The sequence below is a fragment of the Armigeres subalbatus genome, chromosome 2, assembly GCF_024139115.2.
Source record: "Armigeres subalbatus isolate Guangzhou_Male chromosome 2, GZ_Asu_2, whole genome shotgun sequence".
NCBI classification, from domain to species: Eukaryota; Metazoa; Arthropoda; class Insecta; order Diptera; family Culicidae; genus Armigeres; species Armigeres subalbatus.
The window spans coordinates 91,583,223-91,601,291 of NC_085140.1; the positions used below are offsets into that span (position 1 = coordinate 91,583,223).

At 38.4% G+C, this 18,069-nt stretch overlaps 2 protein-coding genes across 7 annotated transcripts; one reads left to right on the forward strand and one right to left on the reverse strand.

Annotated features, from left to right (window-relative positions):
- LOC134214709 (charged multivesicular body protein 4b) lies at positions 1–2,381 on the forward strand. Of its 6 annotated transcripts, none has more exons than XM_062694025.1 (5): positions 1–157; positions 315–515; positions 656–833; positions 906–1,159; positions 1,882–2,381. In XM_062694025.1, exons 2-5 carry the CDS (start codon positions 335–337, stop codon positions 1,938–1,940), a joined length of 672 nt encoding a protein of 223 aa, XP_062550009.1. In that variant the 5' UTR covers positions 1–157; positions 315–334; the 3' UTR covers positions 1,941–2,381. The 6 variants fall into 6 exon arrangements, with proteins under 6 accessions (XP_062550009.1, XP_062550010.1, XP_062550012.1 ...); XM_062694026.1 differs by having other exon boundaries at positions 4–157; positions 258–515; XM_062694028.1 differs by having other exon boundaries at positions 6–157; positions 320–515.
- Positions 2,382–17,270: 14,889 nt separating this feature from the next.
- Positions 17,271–18,069, reverse strand: LOC134214711 (uncharacterized). The gene is made up of 2 exons (XM_062694031.1): positions 17,830–18,069; positions 17,271–17,754 (listed from the first exon to the last, which is right to left on the reverse strand). Exons 1-2 carry the CDS (start codon positions 17,845–17,847, stop codon positions 17,353–17,355), a joined length of 420 nt encoding a protein of 139 aa, XP_062550015.1. The 5' UTR covers positions 17,848–18,069; the 3' UTR covers positions 17,271–17,352.

Here is an 18,069-nt window from a genome sequence, read left to right on the forward strand (position 1 = left end):
TGCAACTGTTTTGCTCGACGAAGTGACGCATCCGTGAGGTGAAAAAGTAAATCAAATTTTTCGTTTCTACGCAAATTTGGATAATAAAGCAAAAAAGTTCATTGTTTTGTCGAATATACTGTTGGTTGAGGTTTTCAACGCTAGTTCATATTCGAAGGTAAGTACGGGTATCAAAATTACTGGGTTTCATCATCGCTAAAGCATAAAAATCGTCCCATGTTTACATTTTTGAAACCAATTTCTCTTCCTGGTTTCAGAACATTTTTAACTCGAGAAACACTTCATATCTCAGCAGTTTTTCGTTCTTACCTCAGTCCAGTTTTCAGGGCGAAAGATGAGCTTCTTCGGAAAATTATTCTCCGGAAAGAAGGGCGAACCTGCCCCGACACCGAGCGAGGCCATACAGAAGCTTAGGGACATAGAAAATATGCTGACCAAGAAACAGGAATTCCTGGAGAAAAAGATTGATATCGAATTGGACACCGCTCGGAAGAATGGAACCAAAAACAAGAGAGGTAACTAAATGGTGATCACCTGGACGGTATAAAGAAATGATTGTTGACAAAAATTAGCTTCAAAGCGGATGACTCACTATCATGCTTGAAGAAGCACGCATCGAACATTCTTCATGATTAGTTTTGTTTTCCATTTTCAGCTGCACTGCAGGCTCTCAAGCGGAAGAAGCGGTACGAAAAGCAATTGACTCAAATCGATGGCACTTTATCCACAATCGAAATGCAGCGGGAGGCTTTGGAGAATGCCAATACCAATACAGCCGTCTTAACCACAATGAAAAAGGCTTCAGATGCCCTGAAGGCCGCTCACAAAGATATGTATGGATTGATTGTTGCGAATGCCTGAATCTAGGCTTTGTTCTAAAATGTCTCTTTTAATGCTCCCCTTAGGAATATCGACGATGTGCACGAGATGATGGATGACATTGCAGAGCAGAACGATATTGCGAACGAAATCTCGAATGCAGTCTCGTCGGCGGTTGGATTCGGTCAGGACATCGACGATGACGAGCTGGAGAAGGAGCTGGAAGAGTTGGAACAGGAAGAACTGGACAAGGAGCTGCTCGGTGTGCAGCCGGAGACGGATCAGCTCCCGGACGTGCCAGCAACCGATCTGCCCGCCAAAGCGAAAGAGAAGAAAAAGGGTAAATATATTAGGGTTTAAGTTTTATATTCCGTCCCATTTTGTCCTATCAGTATTATAAGATGGAATTACTCTTCCCTGCGTTTATATATGGAGTGGAGTTAATTTATTTGCTATCAATCTCGGATCCAAATCATCTTTCTTTTTTCGACTAAACATTAATTTGATGCAGGTGTCTCTGATTTTACTCTTAATTGGTAATCTACTATTTAAATGGAATGTCTTGATGTTTAATATAACAAATAAAGGTCTGTCATTATGATAGGACGAGATCAATACTATTCCATTTAATTCCACCACGTTATAATCTTTACAGATACATATTTCGTCCTCAGCTGTAAGAACGTCTTCAGTGTCTCGTGCTTGACTCGACTCAAGTACGAGACACTTAAGACTGCATTACAGTTGAAGTCGAACTACGTATCTATTAAAATTACAACGTTGTGGAATCCAATGGAATAATACTAAATTAGTTTTTTTATGGCAAATGAAGACATTCCTCCAAAAGAGCTTAATAATTTCCTTGACAACAAACAAACAAACTGCTAGGTACAACAGTTTGCGCACAAAAGATTAAGGATGCTTAAAGTGTGTTATGAACACTCCGAGAGTTAATGGGTCACTATTACGTAGTTTAGTTTCGGATTCTATAAATTCAAAAACATTTTAAAATAGGTACTCGTGCTCAATAATTTTAAATTTATTATTCTTTTTATTTTCCAGCTGTTACCGAGGATGACGATGATCCGGACATGAAGGAACTGATGTCGTGGGCTAACTAAGTAGTAAGACAGGGATCGGTTTGTCGAACTCCGTTGTTTCCCGCTTTCTACTACCAATCTAGTGTTTCCTTAGACCAGACAGACATTATCCACATTAGAATACCTAATAATGCCTAGAAATAGGTACTACTCACCGGCTAGGTTTCTAATTAATGCACTTAATATATGTAAATCAAGCAAAATTCAAATCCGCAATTCGGTTCACATTTCTAACCGTACCTATCATATCCGTTGCACTGCGGAACAACTATTGAAAAGAATTATTTCAAGATTGAAGACGAAAACGAATTATTGCGGATTCTTCCTTAGTAATCTTGTGCTTTTAAAATCAAAAGTATATTTGTGTGATTTCCACTTGTTATAATTTGATTCGAAACAAAAAAAAATTAAACCTTTACAGTGCAACAGTGATAATTCTAGTACCGCGGTTCAGCTAATGGATGTCACTTACGAAAGGATGTTCGGATTTTTGTGTTTCAGATCGGTATCGTTTGACCCATTGTGAGGAGCTTGAAAATATATTTTCTTATGCTAAGTTACACTAATATCAAGTTTTGTTTCGTACTTCAAATGTTGATGAATTGATCAATAGAGAAAGTCCATTCAAAGGTAGGTACGTAGCTGATAATTGGTTTGAAGACTGGGTGGGCAAATAGGACACCTTGATTTTAAAAGGGTTTACCGTCAAACGGGGTGACTTGCAACATTTGCGTATCTGAAAGTTTGTGTTTTGACGTAGGACTACGTCCGTCTTTTCTATATTGGGGTACACTTTGGATGGATTTCCATTTTTTTTTTCTATTGTTTTTATTTGACAGGCTTAGTCGTGTACAACACTTAACGGAGCTGAGACTCTTTATTATATTTACATTTTATATCATTATATTCAACAGTTAATAAGGGGAAAGGGACATAGACCAAGATACTCGTGGCGACTCAAGGTTAGATTACGTTTTTCAGTACGGACGGGGTTGAGATTTAGGTTTGAGGTATTTCCGCTGCTCATCCGGGTATTTGACGTCAGAATAGGCTCCACACCTACCTAAGTTGCTATCGAAAAGGTTTATTCTGTAGAGATGTGCGTTTAGTAAATAGTGATTGGACATAAGCCTCGACATCGTGCGAATGAAGCCTCTGCTTAAGTCCTCACCTCTGAACCACGCTCGCGCAGAAACTTTAGGAACCATAGCCACCGAAATATAATAGCCACCGTCCAAGTTCATTGTGTGACCAAATCATTTGCTAATTTTGAAGAGTACTCAGACGGACTAATGGAAAAAACTCGTTGTTCGAGATTTGTCTATCATAAACATCACCTTCCTGTGTGCCCACCTTTGTTAACGTGTTCGCCTTCTCATTGCCATAGATTAGGTAATGAGATGGGACCCATACAAAGATAATCTTGAATGATCTTTCGACCAAATCACGCATCTGCTTTCTTATGTTACGAAAGTAAGATGCGTGCTTAACTGGGTTCATCGACCGAGGGCCTCGATATAACTAAGACTATCCGAGAAGATTAAATAATGGTCTACGGGCTGATCGGAAATTATCCCCAATACGAAAACAAGTGTGTTACTTGCAGGGTTGTTACGGAGATCCTGAAGTATTTTTCGCGCCAAACCCAGATCTAAATTCTAAGCAAATACACGTTAAATGTCAATTTTTGTATAACAATTTATTGAACGTCTTCTCTTCAAGTTATTTTTATACAATATTACTGATTTCAAATCTGATTTTGAACTGCAACATATGTTTGTATCAAAATGTTAATAGGACTCATAAAACCGGAGTAAATATTACAACCAGTGTTGGTAAAAACTCTAATTCTCAAATCTCATCCACGATTCAAATCATACGCGAGGCAAACCCCACCCGACTCATGGCCCAGAGAATCGTCCATGATTCGACATTCTTCTTTGTTAAATTCATCGGAATAACTTTCTTTACTTAAAACAATAGATAGCAAATCCATACGTGAACATAAAATACGCTTCGATTGGGTTTTGACACTTTTTGGAGCGAAATCATTTTTCGGTGAATGAGCGAAACGATGCGATTCTGCGTGAAAAACTCATGCGCGATGCTTTCCCTGTAGAATCGCAAGCGAGTCAACTCGCGCATGAGGCTTCGGTGATTGAGATTTGAGCATGATCCTACCAACACTGATTACAACCCTTCTAAATGGTCTTATTCACCACTAGAAGTACTGAATCTAAGAGAACAAGAACTAAACAGTCAAAACTATTTGCATAAGCACCGCTTTTTGTATTAGATGATGGCTTTGGCATGTTTTGTACCGTTATTGTCAGGTTTTTTTTTGTTGATAGAACCACATAGAACTATATAAAATTCGGCACAAGGTACGTTGATATACAAATGAATGTAATTGATTAAAGATAAACGTGGCAAATATTAAAAAACCTGCCAAAAGCGCAATTTCTTTTGAAGTAAGTAATAATGCAGCTTTGTTGTATTTATTGATTGTTGGATATTTCGGGATCTCGATAAAGAGTGGGTAGCCGCGATAAAATTTAGCAATTTTTATTGTTAATATCGGATGTCGAACGAATTAAAATAACGAGTAATAGAAAACGCCGACGAAACTGCAGTATTACAAAAATCGTATTCTTATTAACTGAAAGGCAGTATTGCCAGAAAATCTATATACACAAATCTGAATATCTGTCTGTCTGAACCTTATAGACTCGGAAAATAGGAACCCGATCGGCTTGAAAATTTGTACGCAGAGGTTTTCGGGGCCGGGGAAGGTTCTCAAGATAGCTCGAGACACTTCCCCCTTTTGGAGAGGGGGGCTCCCATACAAATGAAAGACCAATTTTTTGATAATTTAAGAAATAATCAAGCAAATGGAACCAAATCTGGCATGTGAAGGTTTTGGAAGGGAAGATATGTTTCTATGGTGGTTCGAAATTCCTTCACCCGTTTTGGAAAGAGTGGTTCCCATACAAATGATGCATACATTTCTGCATAAATCGAGAACTAATCAGATAATAAATCAGTCTTAGTCGAAACGAAGTTTGTCGGGTCTGCTAGTGTATAATAAAATCCAGGGTTTTAAACACATACATAATATTGATCACAAGACAAACTTGCGTAAATATTAAGGAATTAGACAATGAAGCTCCGTTTTTTAAACAAAACTTCTGTAAAACAAATATTTGAATTCATATCTGTGAGGTGTTCTTCGTAGTGCTGCCGCCACCTTTGTGCCTCATAAACGATTGTATTAAAGATTACCAGCAACTCCTTGTACCGTAGACCACTGTTGCCTTTGACTTTTCCTAGATTATTGCCTTGTGTAATGTGTAATGCCTCGAGATTTGGTGTTGTTTCACCGAAATTCCTGATTTTGATTTTTTTTTCTTTTTATTTTATTTTTAACTATCCCTGGGGAAGTAGAGGGATGTGAGGGGCTGCTTGATAACCCTATCGTACATGTGTAATGCACGGTTAGAAAAAAGTACCTAATATTAGGTTCTTTTCGCTCAAATCGGGGGTTCAGTGTGGGAACCCAAAATTAAGTAATTTTTTCTTGAAATTAATTAAAATTCACTTAATATTAAGTAAAATATACTTAATTTTAAATAGAAACTAACCAAAAGTTAGGTGAATTTCACTCAATTTTTGTTAACATGAGATTACTCAACGTTGGGTTCCCACACTTTAATGCCCTTGTTGAGTGGTTTTGCTCTTCATTTTATGACAACAAAGGGAAGAGGGAGGGAGATGCAAGAGAAAAAATTAGGTACTTTTTTCTAACTGTGTGCATAGTAACGATGTGCTTTAGTAAAGGTGTGGGCCAAAGTCCTCTATGTCTGTAGTAGTCGAAAAAATAACGTAAACATTGCCACGCACAGTGGGTGGGCGGAATGAAACGTCACGTCTGTTATAAAAATTGTACTGAGTATACCAGACGTGACGTCACATTCGGCCACCTTCGGCCATCTTCGGCAACCCAGCTGAGAGTTTCTCTCTCAAAAGAGCGAAATTTCGTTAAACAAATAGGGTTACTGCTCCTGGACTTCATCTCATAGCTCCGATATTGGTGCTACGGAAAACAAAGCAACGAAAAGGTATTTGATTTGTTTATTATTTTTAGGATTTTTTTCAGCAGTGACCATGCATGTTAGCAAAAAGAAGAAGCGAAATTGGTGCCGTATTTCTTTGTTTCGCGATGAGATGAATATATGTACAGTGAGATTGAAAACGGAACAGTTCCCCTGCTACTTTGGGGTTTGGCCCACACCTGTAGTAAAGCACATTGGCATAGTAATTACGCACTCTTCGATACATCCCTGATCTTCGCGCATCAAAGCAGGCGTTGCTTTGAACGATAAAGAGTCACCCTCTTTGGTGTTCGAACTGCCGGGTGAGCAGGTTGTGTGCTGGGCGACAGTGCGTGCTCAATACGGATTTCACAATATCAAGAAACAAATATTTACAAAATCTAACGTAGTTGCTCAAGCTCCGTTGATTTTAAAGTCTAGTAAATACAACCAACAGATTTTTTTTGCGGTGAAAACTCGAACCCCAAATGTCAGATTGTCCAGGGTGTTTTGCAATGGTCCTTGCAAGACATTTGTACATTCTTAGAGAGATCACGGCATCATCCGCAAGTTGTCTGAGCGTGCATTGTCAGAGTGCCGAGAGTAAAGTTCATATGTTTCACTGACAACAAATTGTACAAGAATTTATTTAAAATAACAGGTAAACCACTACTGTGCAGATTTTCCGACAGTACTTTTATGGAAACTGAATTAAAAGCACCCTTAATATACGAGAAAACTAAAGTCAGTTGCTCCTTGTGTGCAATGTGTTGTCTGAAAAAAGGGCAACGCTAGACAATTATTTGTTCCTTTAAATTTCGAAAACCGAACTGAGTATTTGACAGTAATGCATTTTGTTCAACCCAATGGTCGATTCTTGAAAGAATCATTTTATCCAATAATTTTCTCATGCATGATAGGGTAAAGTGCCCAATAGTAGACCCCCAACCAATAGTGGACCCTCCAGCCATGTTTGCATTATTACATCACAATGTATACTAGACCTCTTCATGTTTTCAAAAAGTATCAAAAATTCAATCGGTTAGCCCAGCATCACAATTCTTATGCTAAAATAAGTCTCCTGTCAAATTTTCAGCTAATTCGGATAAAATTTCGAGGTGGCTCAAGTCGATTTATATAGTCGGCTATTTTCAATTTTGGGAAAAATCTAACAAGAGATATAAACGTCGAAAACTATCGCAACAACCTCTATACGGAAGCTTTTGGTGTGTTCTACAAGTCTTGTGAACATTGCGATTCGTTCCGTTCACGTTTTGTCCATGTTAAAGTGATTTTCAAGCTTTTAAGTGCATAAAAATACTGTTTCCCCCAAAAGTCGTTGTTCTACAAAATTCTTGAGTTTATGACAAATGATTGTTAATTTATTATATTATTATTCCTCTTTTTACCCTGGAAATTTGAGTAATATAATTGCCTATGTGCGATTTACCGTTAAATTCTTAAAAATCAGAAGCTGAATATTTGTAATAAATTTGCACGTTAGGATTTCTTCAAGCAAGTTGTTCGAATAAAACATAAATTAAATCATATGATATTTGATGCTTACAACAAACGACTTCCAAATTTTGTTAAATTCATCATATGTCTGCATGATTTTAACATTGAGTGCATTGTAGTAACGAGTGAAATCGAAGCTTCTTTGTTTGAACAACTTGTTTGAAGAAATCTCAGCGTGCAAATTTATGACAAATGTTCAGCTTCTGATTTTTAAGAATTTAACGGTAAATCGCACATGGGCAATTATATTACTCATATTTCCAGGGGAAAAAGAGGAACTATAATATAATAAATTAACAATCATTTGTCATAAACTCAAGAATTTTGTAGAACAACGACTTTTGGGGGAAATAGTATCTTTAAGCACTTTAAAGCTTGAAAATCACTTTTACATGGACAAAACGTGAACGGAACGAATCGCAATGTTCACAAGACTTGTAGAGCACACCAAAAGCTTCCGTATAGAGGTTGTTGCGATAGTTTTCGACGTTTATATCTCTTGTTAGATTTTTTCCAAAATTGAAAATAGCCCAAAAACACTAAATCGACTTGAGCCACCTCGAAATTTTATCCGAATTAGCTGAAAATTTGACAGGAGACTTATTTTAGCATAAGAATTGTGTTTCTTGGCTGACCGGTTGAATTTTTGATACTTTTTGAAAACATGAAGAGGTCTAATGTATACATTATGCTATTAAATTCCATCGGAAGAACCTACCTTACAGTCCTATGATTTGATTACATGCATTGGAAATGCTATGGAAAGTAAAATTAGATGATTTTTTTTTATTTCTATAAAAAATAAACACGAGAGTGTCCATTATAGGAATATTTTGGGGGGTCCATAATAGGGAAGAAGAACGTCCCGAAACGAAACATGAAAATCAAATGAAGTGTCCACTATAGGGAAGCAATTTCCTATTATGGGCCCCAGGGGCTCTACTATAGGACGAATTCAGTCAGACTTTAAAATGTTAATTTCAACAAATAACGTCGTGCATTTGAGTGTTTTATGTATGGATCGTGAAGAGGAGATGCAGAACTTGTTATTAGATATCAAGCAGAATTAATATGTTAAAAATTTCTACTCCGTATGACAGGAAGAGCACAATTCCGCTACTAGGGGGTCCACTATTGGGCATTTTAGCATGGCAAGCGGACGGTATGAATTGTGATCAGACGCTGGTTTCCCAGTCTTGCAGGACATGATGGGCAAGCTGAGTATAAAAGGCCGTTTCTTCAACTATACCATCATAAAGTGCACTGCCCACACGAAGGGAGACCCGACGACGAGAAAGAAGCTTTCTGTGCACAGCTGGAGCAGACATACAATGAATGCCCACTGCGGGGCGTCAATATCGTCATCGGCGACATGAACGCACAGGTAGGAAGGGAGGAAATGTATGGACCGGTCATCGGACCGGATAGTCTGCATACCGTATCGAATGATAACGGCCAACTATGCATAAACTTAGCTGCCTCTCGTGGAATGGTAGCCCGAATCACCTTCTTTCCCCGCAAAAATATCCACAAAGCCACATGGAAATCACCTTACCAAATCGACCATGTTCTGATCGACGGTAAATTTCTCTCCGACATCACGAACGTCCGTACATTTCGCAGTGCGAATATTGAATCCGACCATTACCGCGTTGCAGTATGCCTGCGCTCAAAACTCTCGACGGTGTACAACATGCGTCGAAGTCGAACGCCGCGACTTAACATTGGGCGGCCACAAGACGGTAGAGTAGCCCAAGGCTACGTGCAGCAGCTAGAAGTGGCTAGGCGCAGTTTCTCTTGAAGATGGCTGAAGAGATATTCGATCTGCCATTGCAAGCACCTCAACCGCTGCACTAGGTACGGTGCCCCAGAATCAAAGAAACGACTGGTATGACGGCGAATGTGAGGAGTTAGTGGAAGAGAAGCATGCAGCATGGGCGAGATTGCTGCAACACCGCACGAGGGCGAACGAGGCACGATATAAACAGGCGCGGAGCAGACAAAACTCGATTTTCCGGAGGAAAAAGTGCCCGCAAGGTGGCGGCAGCACTACGAAGAACAGACGAAGGGCAGACGCAGATGGCAGTATGGTGATGAACCTGGGAGAATGCGTGCAAACATACATTTACCGGCTCCGGATCTCCAGGAAATCTAGGATGAGATTGGCCGGCTGAGGAACAACAAAGCCCCTGGAGTTTACCAGGAGAGCTATTTAAACACGGCGGTGAGGAACTGGCTAGAGCGTTGTACTGGGTCATTACCAAGGTTTGAGAGTTTTGCCGCAGAAGTGGAAGGTGTTGTGTATCCCATCTACGTAAAGGGCGATAAGCTGGATTGTAGCACATACCGCGCAATCACATTGCTGAACGTCGTACTCTCTCAAATTTTATGCCGTCAATACCAGGCGGGTTTCATGGGCGAACGCTCCACCATGGACCAGGTGTTCACCATTCGCCAAGTATTGCACAAGTGCCCACACATCATATATTGTCAGATTTTCTGGATATGATACACTGCGCGGTGTTTGTAATGTTCCCAAATGGGTACTTGCACAAAACTTCACGCGGCGAATGACTGTCGAAAGGTACGGCCGCGCCAAACGATACACCGCAATGCTATTCACCCATAAGAATCAAGTAAACGGGGTGCAGAAAGCGCGGCGGTACCTTTCATGAAGGGTTCGCCGCGTGCAATTTTGAGAAAATCAGGCAATATTCATTGACTTCAAAGCCGCATATGATACCTAGACCAACATTTGAAAAGGGCGTAACAGGCAAAATTTATTCCTTCTCATTTTTCGTCTACATACACGCAGAAAAAACTATTGTAAAAACAATAATATTTTATTTAAAGTCAACAAGAATTTAGCATTGTTTTGGCGGTAATAAGAAAACATGTTTGTTTTAAAAATCCGGTATTGTTGAAATCAAAAGAAAATACGTTTATATTTGGATTGGTATAGTGGTTTGAAACTTCGCTGTACTGATAACGTCGGACACGGACAGAAATTTATTTCAATTGAAATAATAATATCGTTTTTTATATTCAAATGATTGAAACTAGTTGAATTTACATAAAATATTATTGATTTCATAATATTTGTTTACATGCTTTTGAAACAAAATTATGTTTGTTTCAATAATACGATTTATAACAATATTATTGTAAAAACTAATATAATTTCTTTTTGAATCAATAAAATTTGATTTTAATTTAATCTGAAATTACTTTTTGTTATCTTATGCAACAACCTTCCACAACGGCATAACCATAATAACACCCGCATAACATTTTCAAAGAAGAAGGAGAACACTCACATAAACGTCAAAAACAAAAATGTTTGTTAATTTTTGTTCGGTAGGAAAACCTACCGGAAAAGTTTATTACTTAAATCAGTTTGAACCTACCAAATCAATTTTATTCAGCAGCTATTGAAAATACAGGTAAGTTAATTAATTCATTACAAATGTCTATGACAAAATAATCTCTTCGCAAAAGGTGCTGATGATGAAAAAGAATTCTGGAATGCGGGGGAAGCGAATGACAGAAACAAGCATCCGAGACATTCTCAACACTAGCAGCTAACTCGATCGACCTAGTAAGTAAAGATGACAACGAGATTTGACAAGGTGATTACTGTTAGTTGCAAATAAGTTGCAGTTTGTAGTTTCTTGATAATTTTAAACCATTCAATGAACTTTCCTGGTGATCGAAAATCAAAGGAATATACAAATAGTCACTGTTAAAAATGTAGTATAGAACACATTTTTTCTATAAGAAACTGATAAAAATGACAATAAGGTGGTAGAGATTGACATAAGGTAAAAAAGAATGCATGAGAATAAACACATATGATATACAAAAATGGCACAAATGTCACTTAGTAAAAGAATTTGAAAGAATCCCCAATTATATCGAAAATTAATTCAAAAATAAAAGTTTATTGGAACAAACATATTTTGAATGTATTTTTAATGAGAAAGCAATTTAAATTAATAAGAAATCTCTTTTAAAAACAACAATATTATTGTTATTAGCGAGTCACACGTTACGACGTTACCAGTACAGCGAAGTTTCAAACCACTATACCAATCCAAATATAAACGTATTTTCTTTTGATTTCAACAATACCGGATTTTTAAAACAAACATGTTTTCTTATTACCGCCAAAACAATGCTAAATTCTTGTTGACTTTAAATAAAATATTATTGTTTTTACAATAGTTTTTTCTGCGTGTAACGTGTGACTCGCTAATAACAATAATATTGTTGTTTTTAAAAGAGATTTCTTATTAATTTAAATTGCTTTCTCATTAAAAATACATTCAAAATATGTTTGTTCCAATAAACTTTTATTTTTGAATTAATTTTTTATATAATTGGGGATTCTTTCAAATTCTTTTACTAAGTGACTTTTGTGCCATTTGTGTATATCATATGTGTTTATTCTCATGCATTCTTTTTTACCTTATGTCAATCTCTACCACCTTATTGTCATTTTTATCAGTTTCTTATAGAAAAAAATGTGTTCTATACTACATTTTTAACAGTGACTATTTGTATATTCCTTTGATTTTCGATCACCAGGAAAGTTCATTGAATGGTTTAAAATGACCAAGAAACTACAAACTGCAACTTATTTGCAACTAACAGTAATCACCTTGTCAAATCTCGTTGACATCTTTACTTACTAGGTCGATTGAGTTAGCTGCTAGTGTTGAGAATGTCTCGGATGCTTGTTTCTGCCATTCGTTTCTCCCGCATTCCAGAATTTTTCTTCATCATCAGCACCTTTTGCGAAGAGATTATTTTGTCATAGACATTTGTAATGAATTAATTAACTTACCTGTATTTTCAATAGCTGTTGAATAAAATTGATTTGGTAGGTTCAAACTGATTTAAGTAATAAACTTTTCCGGTAGGTTTTCCTACCGAACAAAAATTAACAAACATTTTTGTTTTTGACGTTTATGTGAGTGTTCTCCTTCTTCTTTGAAAATGTTATGCGGGTGTTATTATGGTTATGCCGTTGTGGAAGGTTGTTGCATAAGATAACAAAAAGTAATTTCAGATTAAATTAAAATCAAATTTTATTGATTCAAAAAGAAATTATATTAGTTTTTACAATAATATTGTTATAAATCGTATTATTGAAACAAACATAATTTTGTTTCAAAAGCATGTAAACAAATATTATGAAATCAATAATATTTTATGTAAATTCAACTAGTTTCAATCATTTGAATATAAAAAACGATATTATTATTTCAATTGAAATAAATTTCTGTCCGTGTAATAGCTCTATATGTGTCAGAAAAATCAGAAGGAATAAATTTTGGCTTTTACGCCTTTTTAAATGTTAGTCTAGATACAATCGATCGAGCCCAGCCATGGCAGCTTATGCATGAACACTAATTTCCGGATAAACTGATACGGTTTATCAAGGCGACAATCGATCGGGTGGTGTGCGTAGTTCGAGTTTCAGGGTCATTCTCATGTCCCTTTGAAATGCGCAGAGTGTTATGGCAAGGTGATGGTCTTTCGTGTCTGATATTCAACATCGCCTTGGAAAGGGTAATACGAAGAGCAGGGATTAACACGAATGACACAATTTTCAATAAGTCCGTTCAGAGCCGACTACATAGATATAATGGCACGTAACTTTGAGAAGATGGAGGAAGCCTACATCAGACTGCAGAGGGAAGCTAAGTGGATCGGATTAGTCTTCAGTACGTTGAAGACGAAGTACATGATAGGAAGACGTTCAAGAGAAGACAATGTGTGCCACCTACCGCGAGTTTGCATCGGTGGTGAAGAAATCGAGGTGGTAGAAGAATTTGTGTACTTGGGCTCACTGGTGACTGCCGAAAATGATACCAGCAGAGAAATTTGGAGACGCATAGTGACTCCGCAAGACGAATAGAGTTTGCCGCCGTACCAAACTGACTATCCACAAATAATAAATAAATAAAATAAATAAATAATTAATTAACACCACTGTCCTCTATAGTGAGTAAATTGAGTTGTCTCCTACATCTACGCAGGGATGCCAGACGTACAGACATGTCGGTATTCATACAGACACCTTACAGATTACAGACATTATGCAGACTTTTGGTTGAAGTTACAGACTTTTACAGACATTTGTTGTTTTCGAAAACTTTGGGCTTCCAAACAGAATCCTGTTGGGCTTCCCAATTGAACATATTTGGGTTTTATAACGAAATCGTTATGGAATTTCGTTCGGAATTCTATAAGGTTTTCGAACGGTATCATTTTGGAATTCCGAGTGGAGCCTTTTAGGCTTCTGAGCGGGATTTCTTTTGGGTTCCAAACAGAATTCTTTTAGAATTGCAAACGTAAAAAATGATTCCATTCGGAAGCCCAAAAGAATTCCATTAGGGTACTCAAAAGATAGGCTAGGTGTACCAGTTGTGGCTATAGCACCAGTTGTCGCACTGGTGCTTTATATGCCAAATGGCCAATCAAATCACCGCAGACCAAGTTTATATCGATAAAGCATATTCATATGACACGATAACACCTTTGATTTCCTCCAAAACAAGCAAAGCTTAATTGTAAAAATTGATTTTGCTTCATTTTCAACTTCCTTTGCACCAGTTGTCGCACTAGTGGTCCCAATTTGGCCAGCCCCATAAGAAAACAATGGGATGTGCCAAATAGGGAACCAAAATTAAGAATAGTGCCATACTGGTGCATGCGTTCCTTCTTCTTATTCTTATTGGCATTACATCCCCACACTGGGACAGAGCCGCCTCGGAGCTTAGTTTTCATTAAGGACTTCCACGGTTATTACACAGAAAAAAATGAAAATTGGCGTTATTGAATGTTATGCACTTTACTTCTGAAAAGTTGTACATATTCTTGGAAATAAAAGTTGAAAAACTTTCTATAAAAGTGTTGTGCTTGATTTGAAAGTATTTCACGTCTGTTCTTAATATGAAATTAAAAGTTCTTCCTTTCAGCTTCAAAACTTTAGAACTGTCGAATCGATCGAAGAGAATCAGCAAAAATCTTTGCTCAGGTCAGATGTCAAAACAAAAATAATAATATTCAGCAGCGCTAACACAGTGCCAAACCATCGGGAACAATCGGGAAACGCAATTATAAGGTTAGTCGTCATTTATTTTGAACTGTCTAAAGATTATGTCTAGAGATGCCGTACAAGAGTAGCAGTGACTAATTTCTTTTTCGTCTCGGACAGAAAATCTCGCCCCATTCTGTGATTGGGATGGCGAAATCGAGCGCCAAACTATTATGCACCGGCCGCCTTACCTGCAGTATATTTCATCAACATATCTGCGGAGTAAATGATGGACAACTGGAACTAAACTCCTGAACATTCATTACTATTTAAGTTAAAATATAATATAATGTAATAGAAAGGCAAACAATTGAAAGAATCCATAAAGTTTTTGATTTCTTGCTATCATGGTTTGACAATATTAAAAGCTTGTAAATGAAACTTACTAATTTTCAATTTAAAAGTATGCGTACTTTCATTTTTCGTAGTTTCGGGTTGACAGTTCTACAATTTATTTTTAAAAGTTCAAACTTTTAATTTCAGATATGGCAGCCCGTTTATGAATCGAAAGTTAACAAACTTTTATTTTGATAATGCGCGACTCTCTACGAAAAAGAACCAACGCAACTTTTTATTTTAACCAACGGTTTTTTCAATTCTATTAACGTTATTTTTTTGTGTGTAACTGCGAGGTTTCTAAGCCAGGTTACCATTTTTGCATTCGTATATCATGAGGCTAGCACGATGATACTTTTATGCCCAGGGAAGTCGAGACAATTTCCAATCCGAAATTGCCTAGACCGGCACCGGGAATCGAACCCAGCCACCCTCAGCATGGTCTTGCTTTGTAGCCGCGCGTCTTACCGCACGGCTAAGGAGGGCCTCCAGGCATGCGTTCCTATTATGGATTAATCATTTTTGAGGATAATAACAAATTTTATTGTGGTTTTCACAGCTGTTCTAAGGAGCAGGAAGTAAAACCTTTCGCTTGATATATAAAGTCCACCACATGCCTTTTACTTATTTTTTTAAAAATAGTTGTTCAATTGGTACACCGACCCAATCGCGTACTGAGAATCAAGATTACAAAAGAATTCTAGATCCTTTGGAAAAAGATAGGTACAAGAATAAAGTTCAAATAACCATTTAAAAGTAAGTGAGTCATGTACGGAATATGAGTCAAAACGGTACGAGATGTCCCCGTTCTATGACTTAATTGTGAAATCAATTGTTCGAGCTACATTTATGATGAGCTTCAAACATAAATATTGACAAGAAAAGAGATAAGGGCTGTCCAATGAGCAGCTCGAAGTAGCTCGAAGTTGTTCCCGTCCTGCTCGTTCTTTTTTGTCAACAAATGGGCATAAGCAGGACAAGGAGAAACTTCGAGCTACTTCAAGCTCTCATTGGACAGCAGTATAGATGTTGTCGAATCTATCACTTTCCAGGATTCTTCCAACGACCTGGCTGGGTATGTGTAGACTAGATGAAAAAAAACCGTCTTGGGTCAAATTTCTTTTGAATCCATAGCCAAATTTAGTATCTTGCGAGAAAATTACATAGGATGCTTGGAATTTGTCTCCCATGCTTCGGGACCGCTCTCTGTGAAATCCCGATCAATCAACAACCCATAACAGATCATAAATGGGCGGGGCTAATTGATTTACTTCATAGAATAGAAGAAAGCTGCTTTCCTGCTCGAGCCTTTTCCAGTTTGTGACAGCAGCGCGTACGGACGTGCTTTTTTTCTAACGCATTTTTTTTCGAGTATTCTTTTTTCATTCGTTAGTGGTGTTTACATTTTCGCTTCGTCGCGTTGACGTTATTTTTTCCCGGACCCGTCATGGGAGACTCGGTGGCCGGAAGCCGACTAGGTCACGGGGAAGCGCACTTTACTTGCAGAGCAACGTTGCCAATCAACGACGCCAGCAACCCGCCGAAGAGAAAAAAGCAACAATTGCAGCTGCCGCAGGTGCAACCAGAGCGGAAGAAGAAGTGCCCGCCTGTGTTTGTGAAGGGTGATCCACCGGATTTGCGCCCGAAAATTCGCCAGCTGTTAGCTAAGATGCTGAAATGTACATTTCGGCTCTGAAGCGAGAGCGTGAAAGTAATGCCGGTGAACAAGGACCACCATCAATCCGTCGTATAGTTCCTGGAGGTCCACAAGTACATATGAGTACTACGCTCATGACTACCCAGGTACGAAGACACGGTTTTGCGGCGAGGACACTTTGAAGAAAATTCGTCCGAAAAGATTATACAACATGGCAGACTACGGTGGGCTGGACACGTTGTTCGTATGTCGGAAGAGCGCCAAGCGAAGATAATATTTAGTAGAGAACCTGGAAGAGGCCGTAGGCTACGTGGAAGAAAGCTTACACGATGGCTTTTTGCAGTAGAAGAGGACCCGAGGGCGCTAAACGTTCAGATGACTAGAAGCTATTGGCCGAGCATCGAGTCCTGAGGAGAAGGACTCCATTCGGTGTGGGTTCATCGATGAGCTGTAGCCCATTAAGTAAGTAAGCGAGGTGGGGGATAATGAATAAGAGAGAATAGAAGAGAATAGAATAATGATTGGCTCAGTCACTAATAAAATTATTCTATTTCTCATGGAGTAACTATTGATTTCTGGCACACAGCAGAGCAGACAACAGGAATAGGATATTTCTCAATAATGTAAATTGAAAATAGGAAAGATTCTTTAGCTCAAATCACATAAATAGATTCACAGTTTTCATTCACTCATCACTCATCAAACCACCGCATACAAACGATTCGCCTAGTATGGCCCAAAGTCACGCCCTATTGCACCATAATACCGCAACTCTTGAGGTGAATGTCCATTTCCGATCAGAGCCACCAGATTCTCACCCCGATAGCCAAACTGTTTCTGATAGGCACTTCTGAGTCGGAGGGCTCTCTTCTCATCGAACCTGACGCCATAATTTCGCATCGGTGGTCCAACGGCAACGTCTTTGAAGTACTTGAACACAGCCGCTGCCTTCTGACTCCACGACGGATTATGGTTACCTGGCCGTACCCCGTACGGTGTCAGCTTTCCCGGATATTTGAAAAACTGGAAGTTTTGAAAGCTCTGAATGTTCAGGTTGTAGTTCCGCACCGCTTCCGGGATGGATTCTCTTCCCATAATCGTTGTCATTGTTGCAACGAGGCAGAAGATCTGAGGAGCATTACATTACATCGATTTAGAATGTTGGGCACTTCCGTCAAATTGTTTAATTGATGATCCACTCACTTGAAAAAGGGTGCGCATTGTAGTTTCTGTTAAGCGCAAAACGCAAGATGATCTTCTAAATTAGCACTTGTTTAATCCGATCGTCCGGCACGCCACTATTCGAATGAGATGCGCCATAACGGCAAGCATGCGATCCAGCGGATCAGTAATTTCGGCCCCAAAGCTGACGACCTGTCGCGCGTGGTCGGTGGATGGCACTGTTGTAATTGCGCCAAATTCGAACGTGCAACCACCCGCGTC

Bases quoted from the DNA above. Each gene is read 5' to 3' on its own strand.
- LOC134214709 (XM_062694025.1), top strand. From the start codon at position 335: ATGAGCTTCTTCGGAAAATTATTCTCCGGAAAGAAGGGCGAACCTGCC. The intron at 834-905 runs GTATGGATTGAT...TGCTCCCCTTAG, and splicing joins AAGGCCGCTCACAAAGATAT to GAATATCGACGATGTGCACG. The intron at 1,160-1,881 runs GTAAATATATTA...TTTATTTTCCAG, and splicing joins AGCGAAAGAGAAGAAAAAGG to CTGTTACCGAGGATGACGAT.